The 17,160-nt window shown below is 32.6% G+C and overlaps 1 protein-coding gene across 22 annotated transcripts in view; it reads left to right on the forward strand.

Annotated features, from left to right (window-relative positions):
* C2CD5 (C2 calcium dependent domain containing 5) overlaps nt 1-17,160 on the forward strand; it is a 126,127-nt gene that overhangs the window by 53,732 nt on the left and 55,235 nt on the right. For 14 of the 22 annotated variants that reach the window (XM_043968661.1, XM_043968668.1, XM_043968664.1 and 11 more), the window contains 5 exons: nt 7,155-7,269; nt 8,263-8,358; nt 12,073-12,264; nt 13,567-13,753; nt 15,587-15,751. In XM_043968661.1, coding sequence (XP_043824596.1) covers nt 7,155-7,269; nt 8,263-8,358; nt 12,073-12,264; nt 13,567-13,753; nt 15,587-15,751 — 755 coding nt within the window. Of the gene's footprint in view, nt 1-7,154; nt 7,270-8,262; nt 8,452-12,072; nt 12,265-13,566; nt 13,754-15,586; nt 15,752-17,160 lie in introns of all 22 variants that reach the window. The other 8 variants (XM_043968658.1, XM_043968656.1, XM_043968657.1 and 5 more) reach the window with 1 other exon arrangement.

The following is a 17,160-nucleotide window of genomic DNA, read 5'->3' on the forward strand; positions in this document are numbered from 1 at the left end:
GCATATCATATACATACAATATATGTGTATGTATGTGTATATTTACATACATTATGTGTGTCTATATTTAGACATGTATATTAGACATTAATGTTTGTTCCTTAAACAAAAAACAAACTAAAAAAAATTTTTTTGTTAAAGTATACCAATTAAGTCCTATTAGTCTAGTGACTAACATTTATGTATATTTTTTAAAGAAGATAAAATTGAGACCAGATTTAAAGAACTCCCTCAGGTACAATTTGATACCTTTTCACATTCTTCGGTTATTACTATTGCCTAATAGAACTCATTTTGTTTAAGGAGACTCCTTGTAGTCTTTCTCACCTTGCTCCAAGGTTGTTTATGTGCCCTTTGTAGTTTTTGCCCTATTTAGTGCAAAACTTAGAAACTCTGCCTGTATTGCTCTCTGTTTATTTTGATAAGAAAATCCTAGAGTAATATTATGCTGATTTTTATCAGCTCTCTTGTCTTTTCCCTCCCAATATTTGTACAAGAGTACTTTGTGTTTTTTTGTTTTGTTACTCATCTCTTTCTTTTAGGCAGAAGAGAGCTTACCTCTGTTCTTTTAGTGCACAAGTACAGTATTCTGGATTCTCTTTTCTCAGAATTTCTTTTTAAGTAACTTTTTTCTTTTGTTTCCTTCCTTGATCTTTGAAGCTCAAGTTAGTGTAAAAATTACATACCTAAGATTTTCCTTTAATAACTCTTGTGGACTGCTCCTAGTCTCTTTCTAAGCCCACTTCTCAAAAAGGGCTAAATCATTCTCCTCTTTTTTTGCTACATTTAAAATCGCATTTGGACAGAAAGACTTCATATACTCAGGCTATGTTTTTAGGAAGGTGATATTGGGTAGGGGTGAATCAGAGAAAGGCTAATTATATGGTATGGTAAAGAAAGAATTGACCAAAAGGAGTAGTGGTATTAGAATGGGAAGAATTAGAAGGAGAAATAACAGTGATAGGAGATGAAGTTTTTGCCTTGTATACCCCTCATACTAGTTTTCTGTTGTTAGCATATCTCTTACGAAAATAGATATAGATTGATAGCATAGTAATAGTGAAAATGCAAAAAATGGAAATGAGGAAACCGGGGTTTTAGTTGTGGTTCTGATTTAAATTTGTGAGAAAGTCAGCATGAGATTAGAAGCTGGTCAACCTTTGGCTCTCTGCCAGCCTTCTGTTTCCATTATGCACAGTAGCTTGAAGTGGGCAATGACTTTGACAGCATGAAGAGTCATTGAGGTAGGGGGCATAAAGCATCTAAGTCAGAATGAGAGTTACATTCAAGAAGTATTAAGCACCTGCCATGTGCAAAGCTTTAAGTTATGCACCCAAATATACAAAGATCCAATAGAATATAGGGATTGACTTTAGGGAGATTTCAATCTTCTAGAGGTTTAGAAAGTTATTTTTTGAAAAAGAATCATAAAAAATTATCTTAGAGCTCTGAAAGTTTTTCTGTAAATAGAAACTTTAAATCTCTAATAGTTTTGAGAGAGTACAGGGCTAATTTGCCATTTCTTCAGTCCATTAGAAGATTTGTACTAGTTTAGGTTTTCCTAGGAGATAGTAGCACAGGTTACAGAGATGATCACAAGGCTTAAAAAAAAAAAATGGCTTCCTTTTTTTTTTTTTTTATAACGGAGAGGGCTTTTGTGTTTGGGGAGTAGAAGGTTAGAGTTTTATTTCCTCTGTTTCTAGTTGACAGTTTCCAGCCTTTTAAAGTTTTTGTTTTTTTTTAAATAAAGTGTATATTAACTTTTGCCACCAGCAATATATAGTCCGTAATAAATATATTTAGATAGATTTTCTTGCACTTTGGAAGATATTTTTGAGATCTCTTCTAAAATACATATTAGTTTAGATTATGGGGTTTAGGGTATATATCACTGTTCCTGTTTTCTTATTGAAATGTAATTATTGACTTACTAGATCAATAGAGAAAAAATTTAAGTGATCTTAAGTTGAAAAATATTGTTCTAGAATATTATCAGCTGTCTTCCCTCTCCTATATGAATTGGCAAATTCTGAAAAAGAACATTCAAAGGTATGTCTTCTGAAACAAGTACTGAATTCTAACAAAAAATGTTAGCTCATTTATAAGGAAATAAATCTTGTTCCTTGAATGTACAGATTCATTTGTCAACCCAAATGCTTTGAATTTGGTTTAATTTGATGGAGTCTTGAGTAACATTTGCTGAAAATGTGCATCTTTGTATTATTATACAACTATGTATATGGAATTTATTAAATAAGAGTTAGGTTGTATTGGAATTCTCTTTAGGAATACGTTGGTGAAGCAGTTGTTCTTTTCACTATATGGGATATTTAATATTAGGGAAATCAGAGCATTGTAAAGTTAAACAAATTTTGATTTTCCATATTTGGAAAATCATTTCCATGAATATGAGGAAGTACTTATTAAAACAAGATAAATGTATTATACATATTACATGGAAAGAATTTTTAAATTTGGTAAATTTATCATGTATAGAACATGACTTTTTTTCTTCATAAGTAATAAAACAATTCATTTTATTTATATAGCTACTATTTAATGATCCCTTGGGTGAAATTATTGAATGGACTAAATGTCTTAAGCACTTCCTCATCCAATTAAGTACCAGAAATATTCTAGCCAGCCACATAGACTTTGCTATGCTATTATCCCCCAATTTTAAATGATCACATCCTAGACTACCCTGTCCTTGTGACTTTGTTTGGTACCTCATCCCAGTATAGTGTGTACATTTCCTTTAAAGTGAGTTTTATGTTGAATTCATTCTTTTAAATGTAAATTTTGCCTTTTTACAAGAGAGGAAGAGATTCCCATTTAAAATGTTAACTTTATCATATCATCTAATATATTATCTATTTCACCTCCTTGCTTTTTTCCAAATCAGGTTTAATAGGGTGATTGGGCAGTTTCCTTTTTTGTCTCCTAACCAAATTATAAGCTTCTTTAGGGCAGAGGGAGTCACCCAAACTGTAGATACTTTAATCCTGGGATGACCATCCATTTAATAAATGTTGGATATTGAAGGCTATATAAGCCTTGAGCCTGAATGACAGTCTTTGGCATTCTACAATGCCACTGACCCCTTTTATAAAAATGCAAGTATTAATAATAAAATGATTCATTACCCAGAAAAAATAATAAATGTTGGATATTGACCAAAAAAATGTCTTACTATATAAGGAGGGTCTTTATAAATGTATATTGACATGGTATCGCTACTTTACTGCTCAGCCAAGATTATTAGAAGGTTTTATCAGTTTCAAAATCATTGCTTAAGATGATTCTTCCAAAATGGCAAGAAAAAAACTCCAGTTATAGCTGCAGTCTAAAGATTCAATTTTGGCAAACTTGAATTCATTGTAATAATGTAGTACAATTTTGTCCATTTAGTCATGTTTCATCTTCTAAAGGGATGAGATTTTTTAAAAAAGAGAGATAAGATAATTGAATTGCTGCTTAGGTCATCCCTACATCAAGAGAGGAATAGTAAAAGAATCTGTAAGGAGATTTGAACTGTATGGAAGAAAGCCACAAAATACCATGAATAGCTAGTAAAAAGGAAACTTTTAATTATTTAAATGTATTGGCAGTTGTCCATTATTTTTTATTATATTATAAATTTAATAGGGAATTTAGATTTTAAAAGGAATTTCTTTGCCTTATACTTCTGAAAATCCGTAGAATAATTTATTCTCCCACTCAGCTCATATATTCCTTCAAAATTAAATTTCAAATGCCCTAATTCTTCTTGACCTCACGTGTGGCACGGGATTGCCATAATCATTTTATATTTTACCTTTTATGTAAGTTTGGTAGCTCCAGAGTGTTTTATTTTTAAAATTTTCAACTTTAATTCTTTGTGCTCCATATAAAAATTATGAATACATCTTCTGTGACAACAAATTTAACTCTTAGCTTTTAAGACTTTAGTGTTTTCAATTTTAGGATACCAGATCTTTCTGAATCTTAGTCTTTAGTAAATTGGGCAGAATCTAATTAATTTAATGCTTTTTAGCTAAACATAATGTAGATTTTGAACAAAGTTAAACTTTTCTTAAATACTAAATAAATGAGTTTACTATTTTAAATAACCATATCTCAGATATAATAGATGCAGAATTAATCTTCTCCAATTTATTGCTCAAAGTTTTAGATAATTTTTGCTAAAGTAACCACTAGTTATATTAGAAAAGCCTGTGATTGAGTGCTACATACCGTATGCTTGCCTCGCTTTCACCTAGAATCTAGGGCCATTACTTTCTGTAACCATTTCAGTGAGCTGCCATAGTTTTCAGTCTGTACTGTCACCTGATCCAAGCATGCGCCAAAATATCCACTGTTTCTGGCTACTGTCTGCTAAATCTGCTTTGCAAACCCTTTGTTCTTTGAGCTTTTGCTTTAGCCAAAAACAAAATTAAAGAAACCTTTTGGAGTGTGACACATGCCATCCTGCTTCCTTAGCTCCTCTGTTATGTAAATCCTTAGCATTACTAAATTTGTAAATATTACAATGGCATCCCCATGTAGAATTGTGTGGCTCATGTGTCAAAATAAAGGCTGCTTGTTACTATATTTGTCAGAAAAATAAGAATGCTGCATTCACACTGCATTCAGTGTTTTGTATTAACCACTTAAGATGTCATAGTGTTTGGTTTAATTATGTGATGATTTTATGCATTAATACTAAGGTAAGTTAAGTGTGATTATATATTCTGTGTTATGTGTGTACATATATCAAAGTAATGACACACTTTTAAATTTAGATTTACTAGCCATTTAAAAATGTAACATTCGAGTTTATAAATTGAACTTAAAATGCAATATCCTCAATTTACATCTTATTTTTTAAAAATCTTTTTTGTATCTTTTTTGAAAAAGAAAATCAATTATAATGTATTATTTTAGGAAGCCTAACTTTAGGCAAATCTTTGATGTAAAAAATCCATAGTTGCTCCCCCCCCAAATTAATTTTATAGTGATTCTTTGCATCTTAAAAGTTTTACCCTACATTTTAAAAATAAGAGCCCCAATGCATTTAAAATGTTTCAATGTGTTAAAATTAATTTACATATAGTTTTACATGGCCATATCTGCTGCTTAAATGGAGTTATGATTTTACTACCCTTCCTAAATTTTTTTTCTTAGAATTTAAGGAAGATTAGACACCAAAATTTGATTTTCTTAGATGTTAAAATTCCATTGTAGAAAAAGGGAGAGAACAAAAAAAAATCTTAGGAGAAATAGTGTATTGATTAAATATGCTTATGAGCTACAAATCTCATTTCAGGAAGAGTTTATCTAAAGCCAGGTAGTGTGTAACAAATGGGTACAGTGTTCTACCTAATTATTCCACACATTTCTTCTCTTTTAAAAATTTTTTGAAGCATGTGGGGTTAAATGACTTGCCCAGGATTCCACCCTTAGTGTCAAGTGTCTGAGGTGAGATTTGAACACAGATCCTTCTGATTCCAGTGCCAGTGCTCTATCTACTGCACCACTTAGCTGTCCCATCACACACATTTCTTAATCGAGAAGATTGATTTTATAGAGCCAACATTTCAGCCTTTTCTCTTTTTTTCTTCTCTTTTTTTCTTCTCTTTTTTTCCTCAGTCCTGTTTGACCCTATTTTCTGCTTCTTGGGAATTTGCATTTATTTTTTTTTCTCTGAAAGATAATTGTATAAATCTAGATATCCAGAGCTCTGGTTGATAACCTTTGTGGCTTTGGCCTTTATCTCTTTGTTTGATTTATCTCCTACATCAACCTTCTGTTTCCCAAGGAAAAAAAAAATAATCACACTGTTCTACTGTGTAATCTAGAAAAAAGTTCTTTAATTTTTTCGTGTGTGTGCCTTGATTTCTTGAGTTTTCTAATCTAGTGAAGATATTACTACTACTTCTCCCTCTTTGTCACTGGGTATTGAGGCATACATTTATTTTATTTTATTTTTTGGAGGGGGAAAAGTATTTTGAGAATTATGTATAAACAATTATTCCTAAATGGAAATATGTATATTGTATGGTTTTTTAATCTTAGTTATTACTAAAGGCTACCGTTCTCTGCACATAGTAAGCACAATTAAATGTATGTTGAGATTGAATTGATATAATACTTTTTAATACAGGAAGAGCTTCAAAGAGAAAATTAGTTAGCAACTTACCTAGACAGAGTTGATTTTTTTTTTCCATACCAAATTGTTCATACATGAGAGCAGCCATAAATGGAAACCAAGCAGTATTGTTTTAGAGTGTTTTTGTTTGTAGCATCTTTTACTATCATTAAGGAGTATTTTTGGCAGCTGTTGCTCACTGGTTATTTCAAGTTAAGTGCAGGCAGATACAGGTTTGGAACAGATAAGAGTAGACACTGAAAAACTTTACTTGTCATCACTTACAAGATCTAGAGCCTTGATGATAGGCACAATTCTGTAATTTCAAGACATTTTGTGAGTGTGAGCAACAAATAAAGCTCATTGTGTCATAATTAAAATCTTCTGTTTTACAAATTAATCAAATTATTATTAGAACAAATTTTGGGATTAGTCAGCCTTTTATTTCCTATCTCTCTGCTTATCTCTCCCACTTCTTTTCATAAGGATGGCTTCTTTTCAGTTAATATTGGTAAATCTTTTACCAGAAAGGAAGGTCGTTTTGTATATCATTCTTATCACAGCTACTGAGAATCCATTTCCTAATCAATATTCCTTATACTCACCTCCAAAATGTATTGGTTTTGCTTTAAAAAAAAAAAAAGGTGCCAGATCTGCATAATTCTGACCAGGGTGAAAGTGACACATCAGGTATTCTCTTGGGACATAGATTTTAATGCCTAAGTTTTGAGTTTGGAACCTGTTGTGTCTTTACGTCTAAGGTATGTAAGAAGATATATTTCTACTTGGTGACCCAATGCTAGTGAAGAATTTATAGGGCTAATTTATTTTCAGAAAAGTGACAAATAAAATAACTAAGCCCATAAAACAAAACATTGGATTTTAAATATGAAAATGTTATAATATATTCTATGACAGTACTCCATGCGTTTTAGTATGCTTATTCAATACTTCTTTAATGAATATGCCACTTTATCAGTCATATACCCCCAAATTACAAACTGATTTATTATTTGTTTTTCAGATGAACCAGAAACTCGAGATGCTTGGTGGGCAGAGATCAGACAAGAAATAAAATCTCATGCAAAAGCATTAGGCTGTCATGCTGTAGTGGGCTACAGTGAATCAACTAGTATTTGGTAAATCATAATCATAACCTGAGTTTCTAAATGCCATACTGTTTCTTTTCTGTCTTCTGAGTAGGCCGAAAGCATGAGACAGATACAGATATGCTTCAGATTAGTGCCAGGGCAGCCTGGAAGATGTATAGATTTTGTATAAAGATGTTGAAGCTAACATTTACAAACCTTTGCTTAAACAGCATTTCGGAATGCATCTGTAGTATCACTATTGGAAAGAATCTTGGATTTGGAATCAGAAGACCTGAATTTGAATACTAGCTTTTGTCAATTCCTAGCAATGTAACCTTGCAAAAAATAACTAGGTCTTCAGATTCTTTGTATGTAAAGTAAGGAGGTTGAAGTAGAGATAACCTTTCCATAATCTATGTATTCATGACTTGCAATCTTACATTTGTTTTATATGCCATTTGCATTAAGCCTAAATATGTATTTTTCCTAATGCTGCTTGTATTTGTCTGTTTGAATTGAATGATATATAATTACTAGAATACTCTTAATTTTTTATAGAACTGTGTTCTCCTAGTACATTTAAAACAATGAGGTTACATACCTTTCTTTAATATAGTTCAGGTAGAAAATTTTGATATTTCTTTTATTCAATTTGAAAGAAATTAAATTTAATATTAGAGGAATTTATGCTAATTGTACTTTCTTGAATTATTTTAATAAATTTTAGTTAAATTTGCTTGTTTTAGTTACTGAATTCACAATGCAATTTGTTGCTAATATTTAAAAATATTATGTACTTCTTTGCTCTATCAAGTTTTTAGGAAAACTGCTTATTGTTTTATAAATTATGTTGGATAAATAATGTTTGGTAGCAAAGAAAATTCCTCTTGTATCCACCTGTTTGGTAAACAAATTTTCCTTTCTTAGAATTTGAATCCTTACTTTGTTTAAGATGATAGTATTTTTCATATAGAATACTCTTAAGAGTTGATTTTTTTTAGCTTCTTGTTAAAGTTAACATGTAATTCTTTTCTCTTCTAGTGAAGAGGTCTGTATTTTATCTGCATCTGGCACGGCAGCTGTACTGAACCCTAGATTTCTTCAGGATGGCACGGTGGAAGGCTGTTTGGAACAAAGGTTGTCATGGCAGCCTGGCTTCTTTTCCATAGGGTCAGAGAAGGGAGAGGTTGATTTTTTTCCTCAGAGCCAGGATAGTTCCTCTCTATTAGGGTAGGTTACAGTGTTACAGTGCAGGATTCGGGACCAAGCACTTTACTGATTTTTCACTAACAACAGCAACAAAAGAAGTAATGGGACTCTGCACAAAATTAGATATCTTATTTTTATTTCTAACAGCTTGAATAAGGTAACATGTTTGAATACTAACCAGAGAATTTATACTTTTTTTTGTCACTGTTGAGGAATAATTTTCTTTTTTAAAAAAATGTTTTGATATAGTTCATTCCATTGCTGCCATTCATGAAGCCAGTCAGCTGAAGAATATTCTTAGTTCACTTACTACTTATAGTACAGGATATCGGATTAGCAATTGCATAGAATGAAAAGAATTTAAGTATAGTTAAAATTGAACTTCTTGTACTTTAAAAATTGAATTTCATTATTATCATGATAAGGGAAACTTAGTTTAGTTTTTTTTAGTTGATGTAAATTTTTGGCTCCTTTTAAATAGACAGCCAGGCTATACTTTCATTGAACTATTGAATTATTTTCATTGAAATCAGAACTACAGATTTCTGAGATGGCTGTTTGCCATTATCACTGAACTGTTGTATCAGACTCATACTTTTAATGAATTGAATTCATTACTATTTAAAGCTAATTTGAACATTCTGTTGTCTTTACTATAGAAAACTATAGTTTGCTAACTATATAGCAAATAGAAAGAGAAAACAAAAATTTATTTTTTAGTTAAATGCCTTACAGGTCAGCACCAAAAGTCTGGATATAAGAAAAAAGATCTCTAAGTATGCACTTGGTAGCCTGTTTATTTTAAGCAACAAAATTCTGCCACAATAAAAGAATTTAAACAATGTCTTCCATTTTATTTTAATGAAATTTGAGCAGGGATTTCAAAGTCCTGAAAAAAGTTAATTAGTAGGGAAATGTTGATAGATTTCACAAGTGCACTTATAAGGTCTGTATATTTTAATTATATTGCCTTTGGCACTAGTGTATACTAATGGATAAATTAATTAGCATTCCATTTTAATAATGTAATGTCCATCTCAATGTAATAAAAATTATTTTTGTGTTCTGTGTTACAGGACATACTAATACTCTTTTGCTAATGTGTAAACACTGAATTCTGTTGAATGCAACAATTGAATGAGTATTATTTAAACATTACTATTGCTGCTAAAATTTATTTACTTTTTTAAATGTGTCTATTAGAGGAGTTTATAAATTTTTCTTTTGGGGAAAGAGTGCTTTCTTGTCATAGACAAGATGTTACTGTATTATGAATCACTTTGCAGGAGAAAAGGGAGACTAAACCTTAGCTAAGAGGGATTGAAATTCACAGAATTTGAGTGAAGGCACCTTGTGTCAAAGCCTGGTCTCCTCCAATTTTTGGTGAACCTGTACTAAGGGGACAGGTGCCCAGAGTATTAAACCTAATAACTGAGTACTTTCATGAAAAGTGGCTTATAACCTAGAGGTTTTTTTATCATCTAGCTCTGTGCTCCAAGAAGGGAATCCCAACTTCAGCTGAGGCTTTGGAGTGGCACCCCAAATTATTAAAAATTTATAGTTCAGTTTAGATATGATGGCTCATAAATCTGAAATGATACTGTATAGTTTGAAGCTATCTACAGATCTTCTTCAGAGTTTATTTTATCCTGGAATTTTCTTTATACAGTGTAACAGTTTAGTTATACCTGGGAGCCTGTTCACCAAAACCTAGGAAGTACACTATATAATAAAAATTAAAAGAGGTTTTTTATTTTTTGAAGCATCCTTTACAACCCTCACATCCCAAAGAAAATCAGAAGTGCCCAGCAGATCCTCCTCATATTGTCCATGAGACTGGAAAAGTATCATGTGTAGGGAATAAGAAAGGATTGTATCTTTAAAATGAAAATGTTTCACAGAAGGGCTTTTTTTAATTATATAATTTTGGTATCATCATTTTAGTTCTTTCTATTTTTAAGCTTTGACTCATTTATTACCATATTTGCTTGGGAATGTGTCATATTTCAGTTGTTGGCTGATACCAATGTGTTGCTCTTCTGTTGCTAGGACTCAGATCATGAAGATTTGCTAAGTAATGGGGAGAATCCCCATCCTATTTTAAATTCCCTATTATTCAATAATTTGATTATAAACTTCAGGGGAGGGAAAAACTGGTAAATGGGGAGTAGCTGCAGTACTTGAGACTTTCTTGTTACCCTTAATCTTCCCTGTATCCCTAGACCTACCTTCTGTTCAGTAAATGAATTTTTAATGATAAGGAAGCAGCACAGTGCTTCTAAACTAAATCTGTAAATGGTACAATGAAATTGGATAGCAATAGGTTTTTATGGTGCTTTTATTTGTAGTAGTAAAATATATATGCTGTTTGTTATTGAAGATTAATGATGTTTTAGCAGTGTTTACATAATTTTGAGTTTTAATGAGACCCTTTGGTTCTGATGTAGAACTCTACTTCAGAAACAATGGGTTTTTAGGGGCAGCTAGGTGGTGTAGCGGATAGAGCACATGCTCTGGAGTCAGATGACCTGAGTTCAAATTCAACCTCATACACTTAATATCTTTGTGACCCTGGGCAATTCACTTAGCCTATTTGCCTCAGAAAAAGAAAAATTAAAAATAGGGGCTTTTGTTCATTTCAAATGATCTTTCCTAGTTAATTTTTTTAAAAAGTTGAATTCCTTAAATTATTTAGGAAAGATTTTTTTCAGAAACTTTTAGGCATAATAATATATATTATTTATATATTTATATAATATATATGCATATATATGTAGCAGACACATAGCGCTTACTATGTGCCATCTACCATGCTCGATGCTTTACAATTTTTATCTCATTTGGTCCTTTTAACAGCCCTGGCAGGTAGGTACTATTACTACTCCCATTTTACAGATAAGGAAGTGGAGGCAAACAGAGGTTAACTGACTTTCCCAGCATCACACAGCTAATGCAAGTCTTAGGTCATATTTGAACTCAGGTCTTCCTGATTCCACATTTAGTTTAGAGCACCTAGTTGCTCCTGAATTGATTAATCAGCTAATAAAAAAGCAATACTTTCTGCTTCTTGCCCCTTTATGATTTTTGCGCTACATGACTATAATCACAATTTATAGAAAAAACTAAGATATTTTAAAAAACCTTTGAGATGTCCCTACTCTACATCATATAAATAGTCACCAAAAGATATAAATGATTGATGTGATATTATTTCCAGTTATGTTAGCTTGTTTCCCTATAACGCATGGAGACTTTTTAGATGCCTATATTCCAAAGGATCATAGAACTAGAAGAGCTAACCCAGTTCCCTCATTTTGCAAATGAGGAAATGGGCTCCAGAGAGATAAAAGATTCTGCTCTAAAATCACCCTGGTAAAAAGTAGCAGAGTCAAGACTCCAACCCAAGTCTTCTGACTCAGAACCCAAGGCTCTTGCCCCTCTACCCTCTTGGTTATTTGTAGTTGGCATCTCTTCTGCTTGGTTCATTGTAACAGATGTCATGAATATTGAAATAGTTTATGTGTGTATATATATATATATATATATATTAATGTGGTTTATACATGTATATATGTATGTATGTATGTATGTAAAGCATGCTGCTTTTTTTTCAAGAATTATTTTTTCTTAATGTATTTTTAGACAAGATGAAAGTTTACCTGCTGGTTGTGGATTTTGCCACATACCTTATGATGAACTGAATATGCCATTCCCAGCTCACCTCACTTATTGCTACAGCTGCAGAAAACAAAAAGTTCCTGATGTTCTTTTTACAACAATAGATCTTCCTACTGATGCAACAGTTATAGGAAAAGGTTGTCTTATTCAAGCCAGGTATGTTTATCAGAGCAAGAGGGAATTAATTAATTTCTTTGTATATTAAGCATAGCCCATACAAATTGCATTTAATGTTACACATTTTTGTTTATTAATATGATAGTTGAACCTATGGGAACGAATAAAATCATTAAGAGAGAGTAAGTAGAAAGAGAGAAGTAGGTACAGGACAGAACCATGGCGAAAACTTACACAGAGGGGATGGGGGGGGTGGTGTAAATCATAATCCAGCAAAGGAATCTGAGGAGTGTCTAGCCAGGTAGGAAATCATTAGATGATATTGCAGCCCCAGAAGTTAAGGTGTGTCTTAAAAACTTAGTGCTGAGAGAGTATATAAGTAGGAAGAGGATAGTCAGCAGTATCAAATAGGAGTTTAGGGGAAAAAAAAAGACTGTCAAATTTGACAGTTAATAAATTCTGTCGAGGGGTGAAGTTGGAAGCCAAGATTGCAAAGTATTGAGCAGTGAACATGAGGTGAGAAAATGGAGGCATTTCGGTGGTACAGAAGGCTTTTTCTTTGTTGGCTAATCTAAAGGATTAAAGCAGGAGGGTATGGTAGGACTGATTGAATGTTTTTGAAGGACTGGGGAGACCTGAGCAAAACACTGGAGTTATTGATGTGGGTAAGTTTAAGTGCCATCTCTTATGGTAGTGGAGGAAATAATGGGAGATGATGCTGAGGTGACTTGAAGTATAGATTGGGGATGGGTGGAGGAAGTACTCGGTTGGAAAGCTTCAGTGTTTTCAGTAAAATTACGAGATGAGGTGACTTGGGGTGACTGTGAGGAAGGGAATTTTAAGGTCATTCAGGGAAGAGTAATTAATAGGATTAGAGTGCTGCATTGAGGGCCCAGTTCAGATTACATAACATAAATTTGTAGGGATCCTGTCACCTGATTATGTGATTTTTCTCTCAGCATTCAGCAACAACTGAATAGGAACAGACAGTGGATTTCTGAGAGTAATATAGGGTTGGAGTTTGGGAAGGAATGAGCAGTAGTATGACAAGGGCATGGGACTCAAAGGTAGAAGACAGTGTGAAGTTGATTGGTTAATTCTAGGGTTATGATTTTGAAGGGAAGAAAGTAAGATTTGTGTATGTTTTTTCTTTCCTGTTAGATTGTGAGCTCCTTATGGGCAGACTATATTTTCATTTATCTTTGTATTTCAAGTACATCAAAGTAGCTTGCATATTAATGTTTCTTGAATTGACTAATAAAAAAGCAAGTTTATTTTGAGATTCTGCTGTTCCTTTGTTGAAGAAATCAGTATCAACTAAGTAAATTCTTTTTTTGACAGGTTATGTCGCTTAAAAAAGAAAGCTCAAGCAGAAGCAAATGCTACCGCTATCAGCAATTTGTTGCCATTTATGGAATATGAAGTGCATACTCAATTAATGAATAAGTTAAAACTCAAAGGAATGAATGCTTTGTTTGGACTAAGGATTCAGATTACAGTGGGTGAAAATATGTTGATGGGCTTAGCAGTAAGTTTAAATTTATTTGGATATTTTGTGATTTCTTCTATGGTTGTAGTACATTTTGTTCAGGTAGTACATTAAGTCCTTCTTTTTTACATCTATATAGTGAAATGAGTGCATAGTCTGTGGTACCAATATCTAGGGATAACTTAAACTGAATCGTGTCTCAGAATTAGTGTTTGCAGGTATCACAGGTGCCCCTAACCCCCCACAGTTAAGACTTCTCTTGTACTTAGCCAATTGTTGTGGCCAACTGCCCATAACCACAGCAAGGCCATGTTTATGGCTTTTTAACACCTAGAGCTTTATCATGTAGGACAGTCAGTATGGATATTTCTCTTTCATAAAATTTGATAAATGCTCTATTTTTAATATTTTTACTAGAAAAATGATTTAATAAGATATTTGAGGGGCATTGTGATTTCTTAGGTAAGAAAACTGGACTTGATGAAGCATATATACTTCAGTTACCATTGTAGTCAACAGTAGAAGGTATTGTGAAGTAGGTCTAGTCTATTAACTCAGTGAAATGTGAGACTTTGAAATTATATATCCATTTCCTTTTTTCCATTGACTCCTATTATAAAATGAAATTATCTTTTATAATGAAAATGTCAATGAAGAATAAAGTCTACTGCTGGCTGGATCACTTGGCCTTATATCACAGTTAAATTTAAGAGGACGGGGGCAGCTAGGTGGCACAGTGGAGAAAGCACTGGCCCTGAATTCAGGAGTACCTGAGCTCAAATATGGCCTCAGGCACTTGACACTTACTAGCTGTGTGACCCTGGGCAAGTCACTTAACCGTCATTGCCCCACCAAAAAAAATAAAATTAAGATGACATAAATGAAGTATCAGGAAAAAATTGGTCACTCAAAGCCCAAGTATGGTCCCCAATAAGACTGTGGTTACATATCTTCTACTCAGACTCTTTATTACCCTGTTGAGTCTTAGAGCAATTTTCCTTTTAGAGAAGTTATAAAGCTGTTCTTTAACAATATGTTCTCAGTTAGCAAATACCAAATTTGGGGCAGCTAGGTGGTGCAATGGATAAAGCACTGGCCCTGGATTCAGGAGGACCTGAGTTCAAATCTGGCCTCAGACACTTGACACTTACTAGCTTTGTGACCCTGGGAAAGTCACTTAACCCTCATTGCCCTACTCCCCCCAAAATAATAATAATGATGATAAATGCCAAATTTGTTTCATACTGTAAGTTCAGAGTTCAGTATATCAAATCAATTAGAGGTATTGGTAGATAACACACACAGAGCCTGAACAATAAGATTTTACCTTCCTGTATGTAAAGCAAATTTGTTGTATGTTTTGTGTCCTAGATGTTTATAATGATTAATAAAGGCTGACTTTAAATTAAAATTGTTAGATAATTAGGAATATTTGGATGAGAAAAGGATTTTGTTTTATCCTTCAAAGGTAATATTAAATCGCCTGTTTTCTTCCATCCTCCTGATATCTTTATTTTGCCTTATACCATCACATGTTGTTATTTAAATAATTTATTTTGTATTGCTCTTTGTATATGCATAATTCTTCTAATAACTAGATTGTTAGGTCCTTGAGGAAACTATGTTTAGATATTGTGAGGAATACAGAAGTATTATAGGTGTTTGGTTTTCTTAATTCCTACTTGTAACCAAGCACAGTGTTAGCTTAATTAAGTAGGCTTAATTTTTTTAACTTAAATTTTAAAGTGGCATTTGTGCAAATTAATTGACCCCTTCTTTCTTGGGACATATTGGAGGGTCAGAAAATGTCTTTTTTACTTTGCTATTCTTAAAGGAAGATTCTGTCTTTTTCTGCCCATTTTTTTTCCAAAGTCTGCAACAGGTGTATATTTAACAGCTTTACCAACTCCTGGTGGTATCCAGATTGCTGGGAAAACGCCAAATGATGGTTCATATGAACAACATATATCTCATATGCAAAAAAAGATAAATGATACAATAGCTAAGAACAAAGAGCTATATGAAATCAATCCTCCTGTAAGTACAATCTATAATGAAAATATTTTTGTTTTTTATACTTATGTATGTTTCTCTGTTATTTTACCTTAGAGATATCTATATAATATGAAGGTATATACACACACACATTAGAGGTTTTGATCATAACCTTATCATTTCACTTGCTGTCTTAAAGTTTACTACTTTAGTTTGAAGAAGATTGATGTACTAGTGATTTAGAGGAAGAAAATTTACCTGAATTCCATTTCCTTCTTTAATTATCATATAGTAAATCTTATCTATTTCATGCTAACTCACATTTCTCACTGAGTTTGCAAAAGATGTAGATGTGTCCACAACTCTGTGTCCATAGTAGTTATGTAAAGAAATTGTGCTGGGTATAAGAATCCATATCTACACACACACACACACACACACACACACACAATTTTTTTGGTTACATTTTAAGTTTCAGATTGTCTCCCACACTCCTTATTCTGCACTAGAGAAGGCCACCATTTAGCGCACACACACGTATACTTACATATATACACACACATATATAAACATACATGTGTATGTGTGTTATGTATATGTACGTGTACATGAGACATAAAGAAGGAACCCACTACTCTGTCATGAGACTTTTTCTACTTTTAAATAGTTCTAACTGCCAGAAAATAATTTCCATAAATCAAGCCTAAATTTGTTTCTTTGCACATTAAATCCAGCTCTGTCATCTCTGCTCTTGCTATGTGTATACTTGTATTTATCAGTTTTCTTTCTCTGGAGGTGGATAGCATCTTCCTTCATAGGTCCTTTGTAATTGATTTGAGTGTTTATAATCCTCAGAATAGCTTATCTTTAATATTGCTGTTACTGTGTACAACATTCTCTTGGTTCTGCTCATTTCACTCTTAATTTCATGCAAATCTTTACATGTTTTTCTAAAAATCAACCAGCTCTTCATTTCTTACAGCACAGTAGTATTCCATCCTAATCACATGCCACAAGTTGTTTAACCATTCCCTAATTAATAGGCTTCCCCTCAATTTCCAGTTCTTTGCCACCACATTTTATATTTTTAATCTTTAGAGCAAAATATTTACCTGATTTTAACTAAAGTCACAATAGGGAAATACTTTTGTAGAACATATCTTTGTGTAAACATAGTCTAGGTAATTTGAGCGCTTGGTATTTGACTTTTTTTCTGGAACAGTTGTTTCAACCTAAAAGCTAGGTAGTAGTCATGATATGGAGGCCCTTTAAATTAAATATCAGTATTAACTTCTAAATATAGTAATACTTTGCCCTCTGGGCAAATGAAAATATTTACCTACTACTTCTAGTTCTCTTCCATTCTGTTCCATTAACTTGACATCTATAAAATGTTATTAATATGCAAGTCATATTTCTTACAGTTTTGTATAGATGTATCTAGGTATTCT

Source organism: Dromiciops gliroides, chromosome 5 (genome assembly GCF_019393635.1).
Source record: "Dromiciops gliroides isolate mDroGli1 chromosome 5, mDroGli1.pri, whole genome shotgun sequence".
Lineage (NCBI taxonomy): Eukaryota > Metazoa > Chordata > Mammalia > Microbiotheria > Microbiotheriidae > Dromiciops > Dromiciops gliroides.